Raw genomic sequence first — 17,445 nt, forward strand, 5'->3', positions numbered from 1 at the left:
GGTTTCTAACAGGATGTTTTCTGTTGCCCAGGCCCTGGGCTCCTCGTTAGCCCCCGTCCATGTTCCTCTCGGGGGCCTGGCTCCATTAAGGGGCCTGGTGGATGCCCCGCCTTCTGCTCTTCGTGGACCTCAGAGTGTGAGCCTGGGGAGCTCGGTGGAGTCTGGTCAGCTCGGCGAACTCTTGCTGGTAAATGCTTTTTTTTCTGTGTACAGTGTAGTTAGTTACCGTGGGGCCTCCGTGTTCCTTGCTAGGAGCCGTGGCCCATCGAGAAATAGAGGGCACAGGCTGAGTCCTCAACACTCATATGGTGTGGAAGAAGGTGAGTCACACCTGGGTGATGCTGAACGTGGGTGGGCCGTGGAGGACGGTCAGAGAGACTCAGGGCTCATTTCCCGGTCCCTGCGGCCAGGGCAGTAGGAGTTGGACAGGGAGGGACCAGTGTGAGCTGGAGCTGCTGGGTCAGCTTCTCAGACGTGGTAGCCTCGCTCTAGGTGCCATCTTTACAGATGTGGAAGCATGCTGAGGGTCTTCCCACTGAGTGCCCTGACCTTCCTTCTTTTTGGAGCCATCACAGGGTCTCAAGCCTTCTGCTGCTACAAAAGGTCTCCTGGGCTCCATCCATGAGGACAAGAACGCTCTCAGCCTCTTGGCTTTAGGGGAGGAGACCAACGAGGAGGATGAGGCAGAGAGTGACAACCAGGTAAGAATGAATCCTTTTCTTGGCCTGAAAATCCTCTGGGCCGTTAAAAAAAACAACAACGAAAATTTTTTTTAAAATTGTGGTCAAATATATACACCTTGAAAGTTACATTTAAACCACTTTTAAGTGTACAATTCAGTGGCCTTAACTACCCTTGCAGTGTTATACAGTCTTCATCATTGCCTGTCTCCAAAGCTTGTTCATAATCCCAGAAACACTGTGTACCCATTAAACAATAACTCTGCATCCTCCCCTCTCCGCAGTCCCTGATCTACTCTGTCTCTGTGAATTTGCCTGTTCTAGATATTTCATAGACTTGGAATCATGCTGTCTTTGTCCTCTTGTGTGTCTGGCTTCTTTCATATAGCATAGTGTTTTGTAGCATGTGTGATTGGATGGTATTTCATTGTATGAAATTACCACATTCCATTCAGCCGTTCATCTGTTGGTGGGTACTTGAGCTGCTTTAACCTTCTGGTTTAACCTCTGTGCTACTTTGAAAATCAGTGAAAGCGGTTTTCCAGCCCATAGCTTCCTTGTTTGCCCAGTCTGTATCCCTGCTGGGTCTGACCCAGGAGTGGAGCTCTCGGACCTGTGAGGAGCTTCTGGTCCTGCACCCGGGGCTGACCAGTTTCCTTGCCATCGTTTTCATTTTCAGAGCGTCCGCAGCTCAAGTGAGCTTCTTAGGAACCTGCACCTGGACATCGGGGCGCTGGGGGGTGACTTTGAGTATGAGGTAAGAGCCCGAAGCGCCTGCAGACAGACGTCTCAGCCCGGCAGGTTCCCCCTTCCTTCCTAAGCCTTTCTTCTCAGGGAGACATATTTGGAAAGAGAACTCTTTAGTCCCGGTCCTGTCCAGATGGGGTTCCTGGGGTGAGGGAAGTACAAGCAGGGAAAGGAATTCATCCATTCACTCATTTATCAAATAACTGCCATTTATCAGCTCTTTCTGTGTGTGGCACTTCACTGTCAGCCATACAAGCCTCAGTTAGCTGCGATTCCTGCCCTCGAAGAGTTTATATTCTTATAAAAGAGAGACCCGTGTAACCAGAACACGAGAGTAGAATGCAGGGAGGGAGGCCGTCCGGGCAGTAAGCCGCAGTGCTGTGGGGAGCAGAATTCGGGGGTGTCCCGTCTGTTTGGAAAGGCTTTAGTGAGAATCTGACACCTGAAGTGAGCCGGGAAGAACGGTAGCATGGCCAGAGGCGCAGAGGCGAGCCGCGAGGGAGAGAGCCCGCTGCAGGGCGCTGAATGGGCAGAGGCAGGAGGGGAGGGCGAGGGCCATCCTTTCACCCGGAGCTCGGGGCGTGTGTGGCAGAGGATCGGGAGGCGGGGCTGTGGAGGTGGGTTGGGCTGGGTCATGGAAGGCCTGAGTGCCGGCTGAGAAGTTGGGACTGAATTACATAGGTGTTGGGAGCCATCGGAGGGTATAAATGGAAGTGTAATGCCATCTGGGTTCGTTCTTTTTTTTTTTTTTAATTAAAAAAATTTTTTTATTTGGCTGTGTTGGAGCTTAGTTGTAGCACTCAGGATCTTCAGTCTTCACTGTGGTATGCGGGCTCTTTAGTTTCAGCACGTGGGATGTAGTTCCAACCAGGGATCAAACCCGGGCTCCCTGAATTGGGAGTGCGGAGTCTTAGCCACTGGACTGCCAGGGAAGTCTCCCCATCCGAATTCTTAATGTCTTTTGAGTGCTGGCTGTGGGGCAGCCGTGTGCTGGACCCTGTGGGCGACCCGAACACTGGTAAGGTGTGGTCCAGGGTGGGCTCCAGGACTGTGCGGTCAGAGAGAAAGGCTGCTGGGTACTCCGGTGAGCCCTCAGTATATGATGAATAAGTGAATATTTAGGAAGTGTTAAAGCAAGGGAGAGTGTGTAAAGAGCTCTAGCACAGCTACACTGTTCAGAATTTATTTGGTTGCATCAGGTCTTGGTTGTGGCACAGGGAATCTTTTGGTTGAGGCATGTGGAATCTAGTTCCCTGACCAGAGATTGAATGGGGGCCCCTGCACTGGGGGAGCAGAGTCTTAGCCACCAGACCACCAGGGAAGTCCTTAGAGGGGAGAGAAATTACCTGCTGAGAGATCAGGGAGAACTTGGAAGAGACGACATTTGACCTGGATCTTGAAGAGAAATAGTTAAGTTTTAGACGTGGGAGTGGAAGGGATGTTTTAGGCAAGTGAACAGCTTGGACAAAGACACAAGGCCTGGGAACCACAGAATGTGGAGGGAAGAGCTTCCAGACTGTGCCCCCAGCAGCTGTGTTGCTTCTCATCTCTTTCCCCGGTCTGTCCTCCACTCCCACCAGAATGTTCTTTAAAACGAACAGACAAAACCTAAAACTCATCATGTCATTGTAATAGCTAAAGTCTCCAACGCATTTTTTCTACTGAAAAAGGCACATTGCCTACTGTTTGTTCTTGGCCTAGTGTCTAATTTAGTAATTTTTTGACAATTAAGCTTTCTCTAAAGGAATGTCTAGTCAAGGCTATGGTTTTTCCAGTGGTCATGTATGGATGTGAGAGTTGGACTGTGAAGAAAGCTGAGCACTGAAGAATTGATGGTTTTGAACTGTGGTGTTGGAGAAGACTCTTGAGAGTCCCTTAGACTGCAAGGAGATCCAGCCAGTCCATCCTAAAGGAGATCAGTCCTGGGTGTTCATTGGAAGGACTGATGCTAAAGCTGAAACTCCAATACTTCGGCCACCTCATGCGAAGAGTTGACTCATTGGAAAAGACCCTGATGCTGGGAGGGATTGGGGGCAGGAGGAGAAGGGGACGATAGAGGATGAGATGGCTGGATGGCATCACCGACTTGATGGACATGAGTTTGAGTGAACTCCGGGAGTTGATGATGGACAGGGAGGCCTGGCGTGCTGCAATTCATGGGGTGGCAAAGAGTTGGACATGACTGGGCAACTGAACTGAACTGAAGGGTGCCCAAAGTATTCAAACAACCAATACATCATGAAGTCAGCAACTCAGATTTCCCCAAACATTGAAATATTGATTGCCAGGTCAGTTAAACTTTCCATAAAGTAGAAAATTCTCTTAAAGACTTTGAACACTTTCAAATGAAGAGATCACTCACATTTATTAGAATGGTCATAAAACTGACCAATGAAACAATAGGGTGTGTATCATGGATTTCACCGTTTCCTTATTATCTTTTAGTATTATATCCTTATCATCCCTTTTCACGTCCTTATCATTTCTGACTTTTGCTTTGTGGTCTTCAGCTCTCCTCAAGAGCCTGGAGAAGGTCCCAGGCTGGCTGAGGTTGAGGATGCTCGCTGACCCCTGAGGTGTTGTTTAGTAGCTCAGTTGTGTTTGACTCTTTGCCCCCATGGACTGCAGCATGCCACGCTTCGCTGTCCTTCACCATCTTCCAGAGGTTGCTCAAACTTATGTCCTGAGATGTAGGTGGGCTTTTTCAGCTGACTTCACTCTAGCCATTAGGTGGGTCCCATTTTATACTTAGGCTGTCTGGTTTTATTTTTTAAGGTTACTTTTTGGCTGTGCTGGGTCTTCTATGCAGTGTGCAGGGGTGTGGCATGCAGGCTTATAGTTGCCCCACAACATGTGGGATCTTAGTTCCCCAACCAGGGTTCGAACCCATGTCCCTTGCATTGGAAGGCGGATTCTTAACCACTGGACCACCTGGGGAGTCCCCGAGCTGTCTCTGTTGCCTCAGAAACTGTCTCCGTTTTTGGCTCTGCTCAATCATGTATGCTTTGATTATGACTTTGACACTTTCTGCCATGTGTGACACTTTTTTCTGAGTGTCATCAACCTAATTTGGGTGTACTTTGAAACTCTTCCTTTCAAGTGTGGCATGGTCTGTTGGCATTAAATCCATAGCCTTCTGTCTCTTTGATGCTTTTGAAATGATAACTTTTTTTTGTTCTCATCTGCCATTAAGATGTTAAGATGCTGTTGGAGTCAGTAGCTCAGGTTCTGAGCCTGGAAGGATGACCATGAGTAGGAATATGGTGTCAGGAGGATTCACTGGCTTTTGGAGAAAGGGCAGTCTCCCCGAGACCGAGCAAATTGAGAGTAAAGATTCTGGCCTGTTCATGTCTGTGTGTCCATCACCGGGCTTGCTGTGGAAATTAGGAAGTGCATTGGGTGTATTTTGCTGAGCAGTTGAGAGGATGATGGGCTTCCCTGGTGGCTGAGCTGGTGAAGAATCCACTGCAATGCAGGAGACCCCAGTTCGATTCTGGGGTTGGGAAGATCCACTGGAGAAGGGATAGGCTACCCACTCTGGTATTCTTGGGCTTTCCTGGTGGCTCAGATGGTAAAGAATCCACCTGCAATGCAGGAGACTTGGGTTTGATCCCTGGGTTAGGAAGATCCCTTGGAGAAGGAAACGGCTACCCACTCCAGTATTCTGGCCTGGAGAATTCCGAGGACAGAAGAGCCTTGTGGCTAAGTCCATGGGGTCACGAAGAGTCGGACACAACTGAGTGACTTTCACTTTCTCTTGAGAGGATGAATAGGTGAGTGAGTGACTGAGCCACGCTGGGACCGGAGGATGTGCTGGCAGGTCTCGTTGTGCTTCTTTCTTCCCTGGGTTTTCCCAGGTCCTGGCTAGAGTGGATACTTGGTCCCTGCTTCAGCTGGTGAACTGAAAATCCCCATATGGACCAATCATAATGTACTATGACTTGGAAGAGTTAATTTTTACTTTATAATATAAATGTCAACAAAAAAAGGGATTTTCTTCTTTGACATGTCCTGGATTTTCAGACGCTTCCCTTCTGATCTTTATGTGCTTCTTTGAAGGAGTGGGAGTTTTTAAGTGCATTTTTTTATAACCTCTTTAATATAAATAGGCAACTCAGTGTGATGGGGGGAAAATGTCTGGAGTGGGAGGTGTTACATACACTCCCCACCACTGTCTCTAGCGTCCCAGCAGATTTCCTTCTTTTTGCCACATGGAGTGTTGGAGTCCTGTGTTCTAGCCTCAGGCAGGAACTGGGGCTTTTGGTGGTGGGGAAAGTTCGTGTTGGGGATGAACGGGAGTTTCAGGATAGACAAAGCTGTCTCTGATTGCCATACCCTATAAAATGGCTTTTGTCCCAGTTTATTGGTAGGGCTCAGACGGTAAAGAATCTGCCTGCAGTGCAGGAGACCCAGGTTTGATCCCTGGGTCAGGAAGATCCCCTTGAGAACGAAATGGCAACCCACTCCAGTATTCTTACCTGGAGAATCCCATGGACAGAGGAGCTGGGCAGGCTATGCTCCATGGGGTTGTAGAGAGTCGGACACGACTTGGTGACCGAACAGCAGTAGTGTAGACTGTGGGTCCTCTGAGCTGCCTACCTCTTCCGGCTCTTGGGCATCTCAGGCTGCCCGAGATGGAGAGCTTATCCGATGGTTTGTTCTACCCTGTCTCGCGGTGAACAGTCACTGTGCTCATGATTCCATGAGAGGGCAGCAGGATGGCGAGAATGCCTCTCTCTCCCCTTCCCCCTCCTCTCCTGCCTTCAGCTTAAACCCATTTCTAGTCTATTACAGAATCAAAAGCGCTCAGTTCCTGGAACAGACACTAAGAATGGAAGGGAGTGAAAGAGGGGAGGCTGAAGGGTAGGCGAGCAGGCAGCAGGTGGCCTTGTGGAGCTGGTGAAAAGCCCATCAGCAGATCAAAGGGGAGGGAGGGAGCTGCGCTTAGAAATAACAGGATGATGTCAGTGTGATTGGAAAGCGCTAACCACACCACCAGGGAGCGGTGCAAAGCGCTGAGATGGACTGGGTGGGAATGAGACGTGGGAAAGAAACCAGACTGACGTTTGGCTTGGTGGGGGTCTCCCCAGCATGGGATCAGTGCAAGGACGTCTTGTTCAGCTCCCCTGTTCCCCACCCTGAGCCCCCCTGTAGATTGTAGCCCCTGCCTTTGTGTTCTGGGCTACAGGAGGGGGACTGTGGTGTGGGAGACCTCAGAGCTTTTGGGGGGGTACATTCAATATTCATGAACCGATTCTTACAGGCACTCTCCTGCACCCTCCCCCACCCCCCTTCATGCAGATGGCAAGATCTTTTTGGAGTAAACAGCAGGAATGTGCCTTGAGACACTCAAGGACCAGGGGCTGTGACAGGAGGAGACAGAAGGAGCGTGAGCATGGTTGAACTGGGAGTAGGGCCGCGCTGGGGGTGTGTCCCCGTTCTCACTCATAGGACGCTGGTGCAGGGGGCCATGTGCAGGGGCCTGGGCGGGGCCTCAGGCCGTGGGCCCCGAGATGGCATGAGAAGCAGGGGTGGAGAGGAGCATGGAGGCGGCTGGGTTTTCCAGACACTCAGCTCCCGTCATCCATTTGTGGATGATCCACAACAGATGCCTGTGCCTCTACCATCTTCCCCACAAGATGTCCCTGTGCCCGCACTGTCACTGCAGTTGACGTGGGCACGGGGAATGCAAGTTCATTTATTTTAATGTTCGCCACGTTTTAATATTTTACTATTTAGATAGACAGAATAGGTTCAGCTCTGTCACGAAATGCTCTTCTTTTGAAGGCTTGAGAGTGGCATAGCCTGGGCCTGACATTCTTGCCGTCTGGCAGTATTCTCTCATGTGTAAGAATGGGAATCTCCACGTGGATCTGGTGTCCTCTGATTCTTGATAGCGTACTTGTTTTTCCATCATCCTGAATATCCATAGTTGACTTTTGTTTAGCTATTTTCCATCTCATAACCACCATGACAAATATAATCTGACCTCTGTATAGCTTTGTAAACTAGATACCACTTTACAGAGTAGGACTTCTTCTCTCTGTGTTGACGCACTTAATCATTTTTAAAAATTGCGTCCCAAACACTGACTGAGCAGCTTGTATGTGCCAGAGGGCACTGCGGATATTAGGGAGCTGATGTGGTGGGGGCGACAGGCAAGGAAGCCAGCTGTTATAGTACAGTAGCAGTTGTGCAAAAGGTGGGGCAGGCTGATCTCAGGAAGGCTTCCTGGAAGAGGTGATGCTGTCAGGACCAGTGGGAGCTTCTCAGGGTAGATTCTGTGTGTATATTAAGGATATGCACGACAGAGCAGGGAAATAGCGTGATGTTTGTTTGCAGGCAGGATGTGTGTGGCTGGAGATGACCTCAGAGGAGCAGGCAGGGCTGGGTGAGAAAGGCCGTGAGCCATGCAAGGAGACGTGAACTTGTGGTCCGATACGCTCTCTGTCCTCCAATCAGATGTCTGTGCCCGTCTTTCATCAGGAGATGAGCATGGCCAGGGCGGATTGGTCCTGCTCGCTGGGTCAGACACCTTTCACTCCCCGCAAGACACCCCCACATTCTTCTTCTCCGTAAGATTTTTCATTAATTTTTGTTGGATTATAGTTGCTTTACAATGTTGTGTTCGTTTCCGCCGTATGGCAAAGTGAACCGGCTCTGTGTTTACATGGACTCCCTCCCTTTGGCTTTACCTCCCATTTAGGTCAGCGTGGAGCACTGAGCTGTGCTGTGCAGCTCGCCACTGTTCCCTGCGCTGTACAGTGGGTTCTCGTTAGTTACCTGCTTTTTACACAGTGTCAATAGAGTATATATGTCAGTCCCAGTCCCCACTCCCTGCTTGGTATCCATAGGTTTGTTCTCTGTCTCTCTCTCTGCTTTGCAAAGATTACCTGTACCCTTTTTCTAGATTATACATATATGCGTTAATATACACTATTTGTTTTTCTTTCTGACTTAACTTCACTCTGTATAACAGTCTCTGGGTCCATCCACATCTCTGCAAATGGCGCAGTTTCATTCCTTTTTATGGCTGAGTAATAAAGAGTCCATTGTATACATGTGCCACATCTTCTTTACCCACATCCTCCGTGAGCCTGCAACCAGTCACTGTGTACTGGCCACTGCTGAGAGCTGGCCACTGTGGGGACACTGAGGTGAGGAGGCCTGGCCTTGCCCTGGAGATGCCTCTCAAAGAGGAGGGAGGAGCTGACTGTGGATTTCCCCCACGCTGCAGTTGGGGTGTCGGGAGGGCGGGCAGCACTGGAGGGTACTGTGCTTTGGTGCTGCCAGGGCACGAGGGAAGCTCACCCCTTCTCTGTTCAGCCTCCGCTTCCTTCCCCGGGGCACAGGCTCATGACAGCATCAGCACCATGTCCCGTGCCCTTTGCTTCTGGCAGTTAAGGCTCATAGCCAGGGCCACCGGGGACGTTTCACTTTTCTCCAGACCCAGCTGAATTCCTTGAGGGCAAGGTCGGTGTTCATACTTGGGTCCCCATGGCAGGGTTGAGAAGGTGCTCAGTCAGTGAACGTGTGGGTCTCATCATAAAACATGAGTTATCCGGAGCTCCCTGGTGGTCTAGTGGCTATGACTCCACATGCTCCCAATGCAGGGGGCCTGCGTTTGATCCCTGGTCATGGAACTAAGATCCCACTTGCCACAACTAAGAGTTCACATGCTGCAACTAAAAAAGATTGAAAAAGATCTTGCATGCCGCAATAAAGATCCAAGATCCTGCCTGCCACAATAAGACTGGTACAGCCAAATAAGCACACGAAGAAATGAGTTAGCGTTTACGGAGCGCTTGCAGTGTCCAGGTACAGTTCTCTGCTCTTTACTCACTTAATGAGCATTAACTCATTTAATCTTCCCAACAGTCCCATGAGATAGGCCTTATGATACCCCCTCATTTTAGGGGAAGAAATTGAGGCACAGAAAATTTAGTTTGCACGAGGTCCCTGGAAGCATGGAGCCAGGATTTGAAACCTGGGTGTTCTGTCTCTGAAGCTGGGCTCTGAAGGCACTCTGCTGCTTCTTTCTCTTAACCATCCTTGGAAAGTTTGGGTGGGCCTGTTGGTCAGCTGCCAGACCCACAGTGGGTGGTCACAGCTTTGGGTTCAGTGGATCCTTTAACAGACGGCATGGGTGGATGCTGGATTTGGGGCTTCTCCTTGGCCCTCTGGACTCTGGTCATCGGGCTTCTTGTTGGAGTGTCCAGAGTCAGGGGTCAGGAGGTTTCAAAAGTCCCTGCCCATAAGCTGTTCACACTGACGGCCCAAGTGTCAGGCCAAATGTTTTCTGGGAGGTCTTCTCTGCCTGAGCTCAGGAGAGATCACTGGCTGTATTTCCAAGGGTGGGTGTTCCTTTTCTTTTTGTGGCAGCTCTAAACGTTTGCCTAGGTCTCTTCTCTAGGTCTTTCCCATGGGCTTTGTGAGTGAGAAGCAGAGTGGGGAGCTGTAGAGGGGTGCTGCTCCCGTCTGCTTTGAAGAGACCCTGCAGAGGGGACCTTGGTGGATTAACGGCCTGAAGCTCCTGAACCTTTGATCTGCCCCAGCTTGTGCCAAGGCTCGGCTTGTTGAAGGAGTCAGTGGTGGTGCAGCAGGCCCCAGAGCAGGGCCATTTCTGCCTGATGACTGCGGGACTCTCCACAGGGCTAGAGGCCCTCTCAGACCTGGGCTGTGGCCCGAGGCTCTCCTCCTCGGGCGCTCTCCTTCCCTCTCTCCCGCCACAGGTCTCAGACCGGTGTTCCCAGGCCTCTCCCCACCTTCCGTGTCCTCTATGGGCCTTTCCCCCCCGTCAGTCTCCTACACACCTCACCCCATCTGGCACCTCGTGCCCAGAGGACTCACTTGACAGTCCTCCGACAGAGGAGCCTGGCTCCTGGGCTGCTTGTGTAGCCTCCTGGTGGCGGGTGGGGGGCGGTGCTTTAGGGAGAGAGCTACCCTCATTGCTATGGAGAAGGGGCACCCTTTCCATATTTCTTCCCTGCTGCCTTTTAAAAATGAAAAACAGAAGCTCTGGACCTTTCTCTCATGAGGTTCTCTGTCATCATTATCGGAAACAAATATTGACTTCTGAGCCTGCAATCTTACGGTTTGGCCAGTGGGACTGGAACAAGACAGATTTATTACTTGAGGATGTGATGGGTAGTCACAGAGTCGGGCACTGTCCAGGGCCCTGGATTCCAAGCCCTTCAGTGGAGGGGCGTCAGGTTGGGTGTATCCAGGTCAACATGGAAGTTCAGAGTCAGTGGATCTGGGCTGGAGCCAGGAGTCTGTTTTTAAAAGCTTTTGAGGTATGGGATAACCATTGGTTTCAGAACTGCAGGCATCAAGGAACAATGGCAGTTTTGTCTTATCAAGTCTCCAAACTCTTTGCATTAATTCCTGATGTCTTCCCTTCTGACGCGGTTGGCTGCTCCCTAGGAGTCTCCAAGAGCAAGCCAGCCAGAGGAGAAGGACGTTTCTCTTGATTCCGATGCTGCTGGCCCCCTTACTTCTGGCAAGCCCTTCAGCCAAGGTGCAGACAGCAGCCTGAGCAGTGCTGATGACAAAGAGCGACAGCGAAGAGAGGCAAGTTGGCTCCCAGAAAAAGGAAAGACTGAGAAGAATGATCCTGGGACGTCCAGAAGTGGGGTGGACCCCGGAGGTGATCAGCCTGCCAACACCACTGAAAAAGAGGCACCAGAGGACCCGGTGGACGCAGGAGAGCAGGGTTCCAGGAAGGAAGAGGCAGCAGAGGAGCCAAAGGAGGAGGCCTCTGTCCCGAAGGAGAGCAGATCGGAGGCGAGTGAAGTAAGTCACTTGGTCCTGTGGGCAATTGCTGGCTCCAGCCCTCTCTGCTCTCTTGAGCCCAGAGCACGTTTCTCTCTTTTCATCTTTATTACTGAGTCAGAAGCTTCATTTGTAGACCCTGCAATGGGCTGTCAACATAAGCCAGAACCCTTAATTGTGACAAATATGCCCAGACCCAGCAGGCAGTAAAATCCTGAATGAAACTCCATACCTGCTGGCACTAGAAATTCAGAGCAGACATTTGCTTTTCCACGGGCACCCTCCTGGGATATTCATGCTCTTCTGGGCTCCCACTTACTTCCTCTCGCCATTTCCCACCTCCCCCTCCTACTTCTTGACATCAGTTTTGGGTTATTCCTGGTTGCATCTTATATTCCTATAAAGAGAGGAGGCATTGAGGGAGGTGGGGGGGCCACATTTGGGAGTGTCCTGCCCCAGCACCAGTTAGTCAGGTTACAGGAAGTCTTGGCAAGATGAGGCCAGTGACCCAGATGAACAGACGTAGGAGCCAGGGGTGAGAGCATTTGGTGTCTTCATTTTCCAGCCCTTAGTCCTGCTCCTCCTCCAGGGGGCTGGTGAGGGAATTCATTAAAGAGCTTTTCACTGCTTTCTGGAAAAGATGCTCTTGTCATATTTTTCTAGGAGAGCATCAGACTTCTCCACCGCTGACTTTCTAGCCACCTCCCACTCCGCTTCACTTGGCTGTCCCTCCACGTGTAGAGTGTTGCCTCTACTGGGCTGCCCAGCCTGAGTGGGCTGGGGGCTGGGAATGGGAGGGTCCACAGGCCTCTTTCAGGTTTTCCAGAGGAGGTGGATTTCGGTTTGGGTTCAGCCCTGTGTGGGCGCCATGGAGGCTGATAACGACCCTCTGTCTTCTGCTCCAGTGACTTCTCTGTGTCTGTCTCCCCAGGAGTCGGAGATCAGTGAACACGGGGAGCAACTACAGCTCTCAGACTCTGCTGCTTCTGACCCCAAGTCCTTCCTTGGCTTGGTGAGTCTGAGTCTGAGATGGGAGTTGGGGGGGTGGGGCGGTGGGCAGCAGAGTAGTGATAAAGAACATGGATATGCGAGTTACTGTGGTTAAATAATTTGCCGAGCATCTCACAGCTTGTAAGTGAGGAAGTTAGGACTCAAACTTGGGTCTTGTCTAACTCCATTTCCTCAGCTCGCCCTACCAAGGGTAACAGTACCTACTTTTTAGGTTTGTTGTTAGAAGAAAGTGGGGTAAAGTGTATGTACATCATTAGCATATGAATATTAAACAAGCATAGCTGTTATTACTACTGCTGCATGAACTGCCTGTGAGATCATATGAAATCATGGCCTCTGGGCTCTTAACAGGAGCATTGTATGAGTGTAGGAGATTAGAGACTGTGTGTACATGTGTTTATGGGATCACTGAACTGTGGCAAGGAAGGACCAGTCCTCAGGCTCTGACCAAGAAGTGTGTTGTGGTGTGGCCATTTCCAAAGTGAAGACTGCTCTGGAATGCCAGCATCCGTAGTGTCTTTGTTCCAGCCCTTCCACCTTCCACTGAGCCTCCCGAATCCTGGCTTCACTTGCCGGGTTTGTATCTAAGGGGAGTAGTCTGGGGTGCTTTTTGGCAGAGTGTTTCTTTAGAAACCATGCTCCATCTGTTTGGAGGAGGCAGATCAAAGGGAAGGGATTAGTGGGAGAGGGTCAGGGATGAGCAGTAGTGATACGAGGGGGTGCAGAGGAATTAGGAGGCTGTGTGCGCTCAAGCCCCTCGCTGAGCCATGGGCTTAAGGAGCCAGATGGCAGCTGCATTGAGTGGAGTAGAACTCACGCTGAAAGGAAAATGTCATCCACAAAGAAAACCCACAAGCCAGGGAGAGGAGGCAAAGTCACTGTTGGCAGAAACCATCATGAGGAGTCACTGTGCCACAGAGCTCTCTGAAGCAAGGGCCCTGGCCCTTCTCAGGGAGTCGCCCTGTGGAGGAGTGTGTCCGTCAGCATTTTTCTTCTTTACGGGAGTGGGTGGAGGAAGCCACGGCCAGCAGGACCAGACCTTGGCTGGGCGTCCTGCCATTCATCAGGGCTGATGACAGAACTGTCCCTGTTAGCATGCTGTCGGGTAGCAATCCATCACCTAGCCCAGTGGGGCTCCTGGCTTCGGAGGGGGAGGGGTCCTGGCTCTGCGGCAGCCAGAGGGCAGTGGGGAGCTGGCACTTGCGTGGGCCCTTGCTGTCCATCCCAAAGAGAAGCCAGTGGAGAAAGTGGTGCTGATCCATCCCCATTGTCCAGAGGGGCACCTGTATGGGAAGGGGAAAGAACGTGCTGGGAGGGGCCTGGCAGGCCCTGTTTCCTACCTGCCCACAGACCTGGGCACTTAGGCCTCTTGTCGGACGCCAGGAGGGAGAGACAGCTGGAAAGTGACGTGCTTTGCAGCACGTGTCAGGCAAAAAGCTTGGGCTCTGGAGTTGGCCCAGGGCACATCTGACCCCCAGCCCTGCTGCTTAACAGATGCGTGACCTTGGGCAAGTTACATGGGCTCTCAAACGGCTTCCTACTCTGGGAGATAAAAATAAGAGGACAGTCTCTTTGGGTTACTTTCTTCTCCTGTAATTCGATTATGAAAAATTTCAACTGTATGGAAAAATTAAAAGAATTTTATAGCAAATACCTACATACTCACTCCCTAGAGTCTGCAGTGAGCAGTATACCGTAGTTGCTTTACCACATACCTTTCCATCTAGTAACAGAATTATTTGGAAGAAAAGCAAAAGTGTTAGTCGCTCCGTCATGTCCTACTCTTTGTGACTCCATGGGCTGTAGCCCCGCCAGGCTCCTCTGTCCATAAGATTCTCCAGGCAAGAATGGGTTGTCATTTTCTACTCCAGGGGATCTTCCTGACCCAGGGATCGAACCCGGGTCTCCTGCATTGTAGGCAGATTCTTTACTGTCTGAGCCACCAGGGAAGCCCAATGTTATTTTAAAGATGAGGTTAGTGAGTAGGTGTTGGAATGCTTGGCACAGTGTCTGGCATGTAGTAGGCGTCTTTCTGGAAGGTGGGGGTGGAGGAGAGGCCCTGATCTCTGGTGGGCACTGACCGTGATTGGGGGAGAGCTGACCTCTCTGTCTCCGCCATCTCCAGGGCTTCGGTTTCCGCAGCCAGATCTCAGAGCGCCTGCTGGATATGGACGTGCACTCCTCCGTCCTGGATGGAGCCCGGTGGGAGGTGAGTCTCTCTGGGGCTGGGCTGGGGCCTCATTTTGGGGATGATCAAGAGCTGAGGCCTGCCCATCCCAGGGTGCATTTCTGAGAGTTCTCTCCCTTCTGGTTCATCAAGGCAAGGCCCTGACGGTGCCTGCGATGGGGCTTCTGGCGTTCGTGGTCTGTTGCTGCTGTGAATTAAGGGCATTCCCTGCACCCCCTCTCCCTGTTTTTGTCTCTTCATCTATTCATTTAGCACCTGAGGGCCGACCATTTGCGCCTGTGCAAAAAAGCACTGTGCAGCTTGTGGATTTCAGGGCACTTCCTAACCTGGCCCATTCAACCTCTGCAGTCACGTCCTCAGCCCACTTGCCGTGCCCTGGCTGTGCCCACCGCTGACCATTCCCTGGGGCAACACCGTCCACCGCTTTACCACCCCCCTGCCAGCTGCCTCCCCTTGTGCCCTGAGAGCTCTTCCTTGGTCTCGGAGGCCCACTCTGATGTCACCTCCTCCATGCAGGCTGAATCGGCCCTTCCCTCTGCTTCCCACTCTGATGTCACCCCCTCCGTGCAGGCTGAATCGGCCCTTCCCTCTGCTTCCCACTCTGATGTCACCCCCTCCATGCAGGCTGAATCGGCCCTTCCCTCTGCTTCCCTGAGTGCCCCTGCTTTTGTTTTCTGGTTCTCTGTCTCCCCTGCCAGATGTAAGGGCTGGGCAGGCATGGGTGTCGTTGAACCCAGAGTAGGAGATAAAGATGACTCAGACACAGGTCCTATGTGCAAGGAGCTTGAAGCCAAGGTCATTTTTTAATTTTTTTTTAGTATTGAAGGATGGTTTAATATTATGAATCTTCTAAATATATTTCATGATATCTGTGAATCAGAGGATAAAACCTTCTGATCACTTTGAGATCAAAAGGTATTTGATAAATTTAATATTGATTTCTAAAAATAATAGCATTAAGGAAGCCATTTATTTAACATGACTAAAATGATTTTTTTTTTTCTCAAAACAAGCACCAATATCATGGTGAAACACTAGCAAATATTTGCAAACAAAACTGACAAGGGATTAATCTCTAAAATATACAAACAGCTCATGTAGCTCAATAACCAAAAAATCAAACAACCCAATCAAAAAATAGGCAGAAGACCTAAACAGACATTTCTTCAAAGAAGACAGACAGATGGTCAACAAATACATGAAAAGGTACTCGGTATCATTAATTATTAGAGAAATGCAAATCAAAACTACAATGAGGTATCACTTTAGACCGGCTGGAATGTCCATCCTTAAAAAAAATCTAAAACATAAATACCAACATCATTTTTGCCTCCTCTGTGGGATTATTGAGAGGAGAGAGGTTCTGACATGCGGTCTCTGCAGGTTTGAGGGGGCATTTGATTTGGGTGAAACAAACAAGGTATTTAATGTGAATCAAGCCTGGGAGCCCTTAGTGAAGCTGGTCCTGAGTCAGGGTAGAGTTGTGAGTCTGGTTGATTGGAGCCTGACATGTTCCTCTCAGCTCTGGCTGATAAGACTTCCTGGGCCACTGCCTAGCCACCAGGTCCCTGCTGGACACTGGATCTCTCCCCATCACTGCCTGCCCTCCGTTTGCAGCATTGGAGGTCTGTAAAGGCATAGACAAGGCCAGGTGGTGTTCGTCAGGAAGGGTTTGGAGCAGTTTTTGGTGAGGTACCTTTGGCAGCAGGTAAGTGGGAAAGTTACCGAGTTGGCCAGGCAAGGTGATTTTCCATTGCTCTGACTCTAAAATCTGGCCAATATTAGAATCCTTAAGTGAAAGAAAGTGAAAGTCACTCAGCCGTGTCCGACTCAGTCATGTCCGACTCTTTGCGACCCCATGGACTATACAGTCCATGGAATTCTCTAGTCCAGAATACTGGAGTGGGTAGCCTTTCCCTTCTTCAGGGGATCTTCCCAACCCAGGGATCGAACCTAGGTGTCCCGCATTGCAGGCGGATTCTTTACCAGCTGAGCTACAAGGGAAGCACTTGGGGGGCTTTTAAAAAGACAGATTTCCTTGGGAGGCTTTTGAAAAGAGTGGACCACCAGGGAAGTTCCTGTGATTTCCTTAAGTGAAGACTGAATCGTGAACAAAAACAAAACCCCAGAGCTGAGTTTAGGTTAGGGAAGGGGTATCTTGAGCAGTCTTAAGCCAGAGGCTTAGAACAGGCATGTGTCTCCTCGTTCTGAAGAGTGCCGACGTGCCTGATGGCCTTGTCTGGTTCCTTTGACTCCCTTTCTGGGGCAGAAAGTTCTAGGGAGCAAGTAGAACTCTGCTCAAAGGGCCTCTGTGTGGGTACTTGCCCAAGGTATCCCCTTTTCTCTGGCTCAGGACTGGTTGAGTTTCTAGCAGAAAGGTGAATCAAGAAGGAAACAGACATTGTCTGCAGCTCATCCTTTCTGATTCAGGGCTCAGCCCCTCAATGTTTATTACGACCACTGTACTTTGTTACCCATCTTATATTTTAGTTTGTGAAATAGATTGGCCTGTGGGAGGCGGGTGCTCTCTGCTGAGTGTGGTGTGATCTGTAGGGAAGACAAGTTGCAAGTTGAGTCCTGGAAGGGGAGGAGGCAGGGCAGGAGAAGGACGCCCGCCCCGCCATTGTCTGTGGGCTCTGCCCGGCTGATGCGATCAGGAATGGCAGCGCTGGCAGGGAGCCCTTCTGCTGCGGGCACCGGGAGGCACTCCCAGGGAGCGTTTCTATTTTTAATGTAATTTGGGGGAGCTGGCTTTTAGTTCAGACCCTGCCCTTCCTCACCCATCCAGATGGCAGAGTCGGCCACAGCTGCCGGGGCTCAGGCTGCCAGTGGAGAGGCGTGGGGGGCTGCGGGTACGGGGCTGGGGACACGGAGGTGTGCCAGCCCGGCCGGAACCCCGCCGGGGAAGATGGAGTGGGCTGTCTCCAGCCCCACCTCTCCTGTTAACCCTCGTGGTCCGGGACAGACGGGGCCCCTGTGAATGTGACGGAAGGAGTGCAGGTCCTAGGATGGGGACTGGCACTGGTGAAGCTGGGTGTCTTTTGT

The 17,445-nt window shown here is 50.9% G+C and overlaps 1 protein-coding gene across 1 annotated transcript in view; it reads left to right on the top strand.

Moving 5' to 3' along the window:
- Positions 1-17,445, top strand: part of CEP164 (centrosomal protein 164) — a 71,362-nt gene that overhangs the window by 29,952 nt on the left and 23,965 nt on the right. Inside the window, 6 exon segments of the mRNA XM_061440429.1 lie at positions 32-187; positions 567-701; positions 1,360-1,437; positions 10,854-11,222; positions 12,133-12,213; positions 14,338-14,421. Of these exon segments, the coding sequence (XP_061296413.1) occupies positions 32-187; positions 567-701; positions 1,360-1,437; positions 10,854-11,222; positions 12,133-12,213; positions 14,338-14,421 (903 nt within the window).

The sequence above is a fragment of the Bos javanicus genome, chromosome 15 (assembly GCF_032452875.1).
Source record: "Bos javanicus breed banteng chromosome 15, ARS-OSU_banteng_1.0, whole genome shotgun sequence".
Classification (NCBI taxonomy): domain Eukaryota; kingdom Metazoa; phylum Chordata; class Mammalia; order Artiodactyla; family Bovidae; genus Bos; species Bos javanicus.